Here is a 9,817-nt window from a genome sequence, read left to right on the forward strand (position 1 = left end):
TATTATGCTGAGTGAAATAAGTCAATCGGAGAAGGACAAACATATGGTCTCATTCATTTGGGGAATATAAATAATAGTGAAAGGGAATAGAAAGAAGGGAAGGGAGAAGAAATGGGTAGGAATATCAGAAAGGGAGACAGAATATGAAGACTCCTAACTCTGGGAAACGAACTAGGGGTGGTGGAAGGGGAGGAGGGTGGGGGGTGGGGGTGAATGGGTGACTTGCACTGAGGGGGGCACTTAATGGGATGAGCACTGGGTGTTATTCTGTATGTTGGCAAACTGAACACCAATAAAAAATAAATTTATTATTTAAAAAAAAAAGAAGCCTGCTTCTCCCTCTGCCCACCCTCCTCAATCTCCCTCATGAATAAATAAATAAATCTAAATAAATAAATGAATGAATGAATGGATGGATGGATGAAAAATTTCTAGAGACAGTTTTGCCAAGAATGGCTGGAATTAAAAATTAAATTATTAAAGACTTGGTTAAATGAGAATTAGATATAACTGACTTCATCTAATTCAATATGCCTCCAGAATTCTATGAAAGAATTCTATGAAAGGCCTGTTTCTTAAAACAGGTAGTCCTGAAAAAGAAAAAAAATTAACTTTTTCTGTAATTAAAACAAAGCTCATCCTTGAATTTAAAAACATGGAATTCAATCTTCTTTTCTGTACATGTAATCAATTCATTTGTGTGTTTGCTGAACTGAATTGATACAAAAGAGGATATGCTTCCTCAATTTATTAGCAGATGAGGAGGGAAGTATTTTCATAAAGTTTCACTTCTTTTCTACTTTTTGCTCCTGTATTTTGTCCCACAAACAGTACACCTTCCTTTTTTTTTTTTTTAAGATTTTATTTATTTATCCATGAGAGACAGAGAGAGAGAGAGAGAGAGCCAGAGACACAGGTAGAAGGAGAAGCAGGCTCCATGCCAGGAGCCCGACACGGGACTCGATCCCAGGACTCCAGGATCAGGCCCTGGGCTGAAGGCGGCGCTAAGTAAGGCGGGCTGCCCACAGTATACCTTCCTAATTAATCTTTCCATAACCCTATATTTCTTATCCTTTTTTTTTCTTTTATTATCTTTTATGAATCACTACCCCTACTCACTCTATCACAATAGGGTCATTATAATTAAAACTATCACTTTAATATCTTATAGTCTATTAAATTCATTTAAAGATAATCATTATCGTGCAAGTCCTTCATAGTAGCCCAAATGACTCTTGTTTTAATTTCATTTCTGCTCAGCACACATACTATCCACAAGTAATAATGATAATATGATAACCAGTATATATTAAACAAATACTCTATTTGACAGTAGAGACAGAAACTACAGAACACCTCCAAATATTTTACATATATTATTTAATCCTCAAACACTGTAATATAAATAGTGCTATCTCTATTGTACAAGTAAAAAAATGAGCACAAGGAGTTAGTAATTTGCCCAAAGAATTCAAAATCATGTTTATTCTCTTAGCCAATATTCTATATTATTTTATTCATTTTGTTCATAGTTCAAAAACGAACTATAAAATGCAGTCTATATCTAACAAGTTAGCAAATAAACCAAAATAAATGAAACACAAGAATAACTGACAATTATTTTTTAAGATTTTCTTTTTTAAGTAATTTCTACACCCTACAGTGTCAAACTCACAACCCCAAGATCAAGGGTCGCATGCTCTACCAACTGAGCCAGCCAGGCCCCCAGTAACTTAGACAATTCTTAACTCTTAGGAAAAAACAAAAAGGACTAAAGATACAACAAAAGCAATCTATAATTAAAAATAAATTATTTCATAATTGTCTAATAAAAATGCTGTTTATTTTAATCAAATTTTCTGATTGGCTCATTTCTACTAGGCAAAAATGTCTACCAGAAAATTACATTTAGTATCGTTCCAAAAAAGCAAATTCACTTTCTTTGCGCACCAACAAACCTGATCCTGGAAAATGAAGAGACACTGAACAAAATCTCTCTAAAAACCTAGTATTATATATATATATATATATATATATATATACTGTTTGTCTCACTTCCCTTTTCCATGCATTCTACTCAATTACTTTTACCTTATTTCTCATCTTAAACCATGCAATCACATTTCTACTGCATTTCCTTTGCTGGATAAAGCAAAGGAAAATAAAAATAAGACAAAAGTACCAATTAAACAATAAACCTTATAATTATTATAACTACAACTGATCATGCCAGTTTTGCTTACCCAAAGACCCAGTCTGGGCAGGCCGGGTGGCTCAGCGGTTTAGCGCCGCCTTCAGCCCAGGGCCTGATCCTGGAGACCAAGGATCAAGTCCCACGTCCGGCTCCTGCATGGAGCCTGCTTCTCCCTCTGCCCGTGTCTCTGCCTCTCTCTCTGTGTCTCTCATGAATAAATAAATAAAATCTTAAAAAAAAAAAAAAAAACCTAGTCTATCACGCTGTAGATTACCCATTATTTTTTATTTCTAGGAAACCTCAGAGAGAGTACAGGAATATATGCTCGCCATAACATATCACCTTTAATCCCAAAGGGCTTTATAGACCCACCTTTACTGAACTACATGTGACCAGAAAAATGTGGCAAGAAACATGCTGACCAACTCCTGCACTTATTCTCCAAAACACACAAAACTCAACCTCTTTCCCCGTCCCCTTCCCAAAAATGAGCGTTCTAGAGGCAGAGATGCTGCGTTCCTATTCTAGCAGGGCCCCCTTAATAAGGGACTTTGAGCAGTCTCGGCCTCCTTCGACAACTACTTACCTCATGGGGGCTGCCGTGGGAATGAAGTGAGACAGTTCACGGTAAAGGTTCAGAACAGTGGCTGGCACATTAATGTGCGCTCATTAAATGCCAGCCATCATTCTATCTCCAAAATTAACTGCCGAGAATCTAGCCTTTCTCCCTTTCGGTGATGAGAATCTAACCAAACTCCATCAGGGAAAACTGGCTTACAGACGGAAATAGTTTTGTTTTCATCGCAATTTCGCCCTCGCCAATAAAAAAATAAATAAATAAATAAAATTTAAAAAAAAAAACATTTTGCGTGAAATTTAACACTCCCAATTCCCCTCACGCTCTTAACCAGCGACAGGTCTGGACCCCAGTGGTAAACACAGTCTGGAAATTCAACGGCTACGAAGGGGGAAACCTGACAACTGCTGGGTGCTCCATCTGGGTCCCAGCACTCCGAAGCAGGCCAGCGCGGCTTAGGGCTGGCGGCTTAGGTCCGCTTACAGAAACGACGTTCCCCTTTCCCATTCCCCACCCTCCCCACCCCCCTCCCCCAGTGTCGAAACGAACGCCGCCCTTCCCCCGAGCCGAGGCCAAGCCATCTCCCAGCTCTCTCGTCCCACCCTGCGCCTCTCACCCCCACGGAACCCACTGTCTCCCGACTCACAGAGTGTGTCCGCACACATTCACCATCAGCTTCAAGGAGGGGTTCCGGTATTTAGTGGTCTTACACCGGGGGCAGCCCTGATCGTCCATGGCGCCTCCTTTCCCGCGGGCGCTCCCCGACGTCGGCTTCAGATACAGCCAGAGCACCCCCAAACCTCCGCCGACCCGACGCCAAGCGGGTTCCTACCAACAGGCGCTCGGCCGACGCGGTCCCTCTACGAATGAGCACCGGCCGGGGGGCGAGACACTGCAGCACAAACGTTCCGGCGGCCAGTTTCTGGTCCCGCGGCTGGGGGCTCGGTCTTCGCTTCCGTAGGCCAACACACTACTTACTGTAGATTTCAGGGAGGGATTATTAAAATGGTAAATTGTACACAGAGCTCCGTCTCCGAGCATCTAGCAGTATTTTTCTTTTTTTTTTCTTTTTTTTTTTTTTTTAGCAGTATTTTTCAAGGAAACTCTGAAAACATAGATTCCATCTTGTACTCTCTGGAAGCATTACCATGATTTCAAAGATTTATGCCCTGTGTACATAATCAATAATTCAGACCGGCATTTTCTTTGGAACAATTTGATAGCCTGTGCTTTATACTCTCCTTTATACTTGCACAGTCATGCAAGCACAGAAAATACTTAGGCATTCGCAGATAAAAATTTGGAAAAATTATCTAGAATATAAGTCTCTATATAGACGTTAAACGTTGTATTTTTCACTAAAATGTCAGGGACTTCTATAAATATCTGGCATCTGCTCCACAGAGAACCACTGACTTCAAGACTGTCAAACGTACTTAACAGTGTCACCTGGTTCTTACATCCTCCAACACCCCCCCCCCCCCAAGAATATAATACACTTTATTTCAGCAATTGTAAGATCTGAGAGCCTGAATCTCTTTGGCAATTGTAAGCCACCTTCACTGCATTTATCAAGATTGCAAAACAAAATCTATACACAGCTGTATTGGATAAATTCCTCCGTCTATAATGGACACATGTTCAAAGCCATAACTAGAATTTGTTGGTATTTGTTGAATAAGTAGAGTGAAGACTGAATGAATGAGCATCAAATACTAGTTTACTGTGAAAAATTTTTTAAGCCAAGCATTATCTTGTAATCTGGCCCTAATTCCATCAGAAGGAGGAAAGCAAAGTTTTTCAAACTAACCTATACAATGAATACCAGCTATATACACCCACAAATAATTTCAACTTTTTATAGCACATTTGCTCTTTTCAGTAAAAACACAGAAAAGGGGACACCCCAGTGGCTCAGCAGTTGGGCATCTGCCTTTGGCTCAAGGCGTCATCCCAGGATCCAGGATCGAGTGCCACAACGGGCTCCCTACGAGGAGCCTGCTTCTCCCTCTGCCTGTGTCTCTGCTTCTCTCTCTCTCTCTCAGTGTCTCTCATGAATAAATAAATAAATAAATAAACCTTTAAAAAAAACATTAAAACGAACATTCCAACTCTTTCTTTAAAAAAAAAAAATAGATTTTATTTATCCGTTTATGAAGGACAGAGAGGATCCCAGGGCTTATATTAGTATGGAGACATGGAGACATCAGGAATTCACCTAATAAACAAATCATGTCATCTGCTTGATCATAATATTGTTCACTAACAGGAGCTAACCAAAAGTCAATTTACTAAAATACGCAATACGAATGCTGCGCTGACCTGGAGGTTTCTTATGCTGCTATGTATTGTCTTATTGAAAAAGACCGACCACATCCAAACCAGTTACATGACTCAGAGAGAAGCTCCCTAAACAAAGACAACTTTTAGCATCTTCATACTTGAATAGAAAAGGAAACTTATAGTAAAAGACTGAATGTGGTCAATGAGCAAATAAAATTTTTAGCCAAGGGTGACATGGGAGGCTCAGTCAGTTAAGCCTCTGACTCTTGATTTCAGCTCAAGTCATGATCCAGGACTGAGAAGGAGCCTCCTGTCAGCTCCATTCCCAGCAGAGAGCCTGCTTAAGATTTTCTCCCTCCTTTGCTGCGCCCCCCTTCTCTTAAAAAAATGATTTTTTAGCCAATATTACATTGAGAAGTCATCCGTTAAGTTGGCATTATTGTTTATTACCACCAGGATACCTTTAATCATGTCCTTGAACAGGAGACCCCAACCACTGTGAACTGTCTTACCTTTAGCCCAACCTTGACACCAAGGCAAAGAAAGCACTGAAGACGGTGGGAGGAAACATTGCTACCAGCTTTATCCTTTTCCCAGGGCCTTAAACTACTGTCAGAGAAGGAAGGTAGCAACTTGGACCTATTACTGAATAAGCATTATTCATGGAGCTAGAGGCAGTAGAAAGTAGTGCTTATAGACTTGGCCCCTGGCTTCAAGAGAATTGGATTCATGTGCTGGCTTCATCACTTTCTAGTTGTTTGACCTCAGGCCTGAGTTTTCCCAACTATAAATTGAGGACAATATTTGTAAGGATTAAAGGAGATATTTCATTTAAAGTGCTTAGCACAGAGTAAGACTCAAAAACCGTCAGACGCTATTAACAGTACTGTATTATTGTCAGTAGCAATATCTAAAGACAGAAAATGGAGCGTGGCTCAATCAGATAAGTGTCTGCTTTCGGTTCAGGTCAATCCCAGGGTCCTGGGATCCAGCCCCAGGTCAAGCTCCCTGGTCAGGAGAGAGCCTGCTACTCCCTCTCCTGCTGCCACCTCCTGGCACACACCATCCCCCCACCATTTGTGCGCTTGCACGCGCTCTCTCTCTGTCTCTCTCTCTCCCCATTAAATAAATAAATAAAATCCTTTAAAATGAAAAATAAAAGAGGCAATGTAATGGGAAGAACCTGGCCTTCTCTTAAATCAACAGACGTGCTTTTTTTTTTTTTTTTTTTTTTAGATTTTATTCATGAGAGACACACAGAGTGAGAGGCAGAGACACAGGCAAGGAGAAAACCAGACTCCACGCAGGAAGCCCCCTGATATGGGACCTGATCCCGGGGAACCCAAGATCACGCCTTGGGCCGAAGGCAGGCGCTCAACCGCTGAGCCACCGAGGCATCCCAACAGACATGCTTTTGAGCCAACTTTCTTAACCTCCCTTACCTCAGTTACTTTCCTCCATGTAATAAACTTCACGGGGTTGCTACAATTATTAAATTACATGACATGTACATATATAAATGCCCTACTACAATACCTCGTACCTAATAGAAACTATGAAATGTATGTCATTATTACTCCTGGGGTTCACTAAGATAGAATGATCAGAAAGCTTGGAAGAGGAAAACCCTGACAGCACCTGATTTCTGATTCAAATGAAACCTCAGCCTTGGTAAAAACAACCAAACTATCAAGTTTCCTACATTTCTCAAGTCAGCAGCTTTCTAGCAGTGGACCAAGTGGCTGGCCTATTATTTCTCTTCCCAAATCTTCTCATCCTCCAGCATTCCCATCTCACTAGATTCTACTTCCCTGGGGCAGTGTTTCTTTAATGCAGACCTTCCTTTCCTAGCCCCCAGGCTATGGATCCAGATTGGGCTTTCCTCATCTCATCTTTAGGGGACTTTTATTGTTTTGTCCCTTGACTAAAGATATCATCCACCCCCCCTTCCTTATGGAAAACAACTCTCCTCCACAGACTTCTATGGTTCTAATGGGCTTAACATCTGTTTTAATGGTTGACATATGACTCTTACTGGACCAATGAGAAGTCTTCCCTAGAATTTTTCAAAGGAAAAGCAGTAGAACCCCTTTAATGAAGCTAGAAAATGTGAGTTGTGAACTACTGGGAGCCCTGGTTCCAATTTCCTGGGGGAAAACCTTTTGAAAGATTAAAACCAACTTGGTGAGAGAGAAGGGGCAAAGTAAAATGGGACAACAGGTCTTTTAAGTCCAACCAGTTGCATTCCCAGTTTTCACCTTGTTTGGTATCAGACTCCAATAAATTCATCTTTTTGCAGAGTCCAGTTCAAGTGAGGTTTCTGGCTCCCAGGGAAATCCATATCTCCACAAAAAAGGCAAGAATGCTGCTACACCTGGGAGATGACTAAAACCTGGCACTCACTCAGTCTCTGCCAGGATCTTCTCCCTCCACTATTACCCATAAGACTCACTAGGTCACCTTCCCTCCTAACTACTGCTCATCCACATGGTTAGCTTGGTAACTGAGAACTCCCAAGCATTACATCCAAGGCTCCCCCTACCAGTCTTTACGTTTTTCTTCATAAAAATTTGAAAAACCAGCACCCGTTAATAAAGGTCTTAAATAATTTTTTTTTTAATTGAAAAACCCCAGGAAAGGATTCTGAATGTTTTGGTTTGGGGAAAGCTTCCAACCCTAGACAAATCAACTACGGCTATGATATTACACACAGACTACTATGGACACAGACCACCGTGTGCTCCACATCACAGCAAACTTAGCATTCCATTCAAAGACCTTCAAAATCTGTCCCCAACATGCCTTTTAAGCTAATCTCCTACCACACAACTACATAAACCCCACAACCCAGACACACTGAATTAACTCAATATAACCAGAAATACACCACACACTTTCATGGCTCTATGCTTTGCTCACTTTATTCCCTCTTCCTCTAGTGAACTCTATTCTTGTCCTCTCAAAATTCTTGTCCTTACAGACCCAGCTAAAAATCCACTCCTCATTGCCCTCCTCCTCCCAAAATTGGTTTATCTTTACCACCTTCATCCTCTCTACCGTATTTCCTAATGGATGTGTCTTATCTCTCCCACCAGATTTTATGCTCCTCAAGGTTAGAGACCCCAAAATATTCATCTTGCCATCTTTTGATACCTAATGTAATATCTTGTACTTAATCAGGACTCAATAAATACTTGGAAAATGAATGATCCTTCAGAAATGTTGACTATATATCATCAACCATTGATCACTAAATAACAAAAGAACACCCCCTCTACCTGGGAGATTACAATCTAACCTCCTAATAGTACATGAGCTTCTGAAATAGAAAGAACCCACCAACATACAGTTATGAAGGCCTTCCCTCTATCTATCCCCCTATAAAGGCAGCCAAAGTCAGCCTTGAAAAAGGACATCTCTACTCTTGGTGGCAAATATACTCAGGCAAAGAGTAAAATCTGTGCCGAGACAGGTTTTCTTCAATACACGAAAATGGCAAAAGATTTCCACATACACTCATCACTATCTTCAGGCAGGAAGAAAAAGATCTTAAACAAGCAGGTTGATTTGCACCCTCACACAATCCCAGCCTCAACTCTGTTTTCCCAAATCACAATACCACTTTAGATGGCATATCAGTACAGCAGACTCAACTGTTTACTGCATGGCAGACATAAAAAGTAGAAGTATTCAACAATTTTACAAATCATTTGTAAACCAGTGTTCTGAGATTAACTCCATAGACCCTCAAGGAGCTGACCGTGTTTAAGTAGAGGACTTCCGGTCCCACTTAGAGTTGCTGCCAGAATGAGCCCAAGGTTCAGCTTGCTAAAGGAATCCAGAGCTCTGTGTTGCAGTTCATTTCTGGTTCAATAGGAATCTCCTCCTGGAGCTACACAATACCCATGTAGCCATAGGCTCCAAATTCATAAAAGGCCACTGTGGCTTTTATGTAATATGTTGAACTTGGTTCTATGGAGGCCAAAGATATGCTCAGAAGAAATGAAGAGAAAAAAAAAAAGAGAGAGAGAGAGAGAGAGAGAGAGAAAAGAAGAAGAAAAGAGAAAAAAAAAGAGAAAGAAAAGGAAAAGAGAAAAAAAAGAAAAAAAAAGAAGACATGAAGAAACCCAATATATGGTTTTCCAAATATACACACTATATTTAATTGATAATAAGCCTGAAGAGGATTCTTATGACCTGAAATTGGATTGCTCTATAATAGAGCCAAATGAATTTTCATTAGATATATCCAACTAAAAAGTTTCCTACTTTTCCCCATCAGGAGGATAATAAACATTTAACAAAGATTAATTACAGGCCAGGTGCTTTTTGTCACACCTTATTTAATCCTCACAACAATCCTGTCCACTTTTTAAAGACAAGTAGCTAATAAATGGCAGAGCTAGGATTAACATTACATCGAAGTAGTTGATAGCTAAGTATCACAATCACATTTTTTCCACTAAGCCATACTACCTCCAGTCTACTTTGCTCTGATAAATAAGCGGGTTTTTTTTTTCTTCTGATAAATAAACTTTAAAAATTCAAGGATCAAAATGCAATGTCGTATTCTGGATTGGATTGTGAAATAGAAGACATACATCAAAGGAAAAACTGGTGAATCCAAATAAATCCTACAGTTTAGTTAATAACATGGCACCAATGTTAATTTGGACAAATGTATCATTGTAATGTAAGATGTTATTAACATCCAGGAAAACTAGGTAAAAAGTAGGTGGGAACTCTCTGTACTCTTTTTGTGA

At 40.1% G+C, this 9,817-nt stretch overlaps 1 protein-coding gene across 1 annotated transcript in view; it reads right to left on the reverse strand.

Moving 5' to 3' along the window:
- Positions 1-3,642, reverse strand: part of MNAT1 (MNAT1 component of CDK activating kinase) — a 192,089-nt gene extending 188,447 nt beyond the window's left edge. The window contains exon 1 of the mRNA XM_041758837.1: positions 3,418-3,642. Coding sequence (XP_041614771.1) covers positions 3,418-3,506 — 89 coding nt within the window. The 5' untranslated portion in view covers positions 3,507-3,642. The remainder of the gene's footprint in view (positions 1-3,417) is intronic.
- Positions 3,643-9,817: the final 6,175 nt, after the last annotated feature.

The sequence above is a fragment of the Vulpes lagopus genome, chromosome 6 (genome assembly GCF_018345385.1).
Source record: "Vulpes lagopus strain Blue_001 chromosome 6, ASM1834538v1, whole genome shotgun sequence".
Classification (NCBI taxonomy): domain Eukaryota; kingdom Metazoa; phylum Chordata; class Mammalia; order Carnivora; family Canidae; genus Vulpes; species Vulpes lagopus.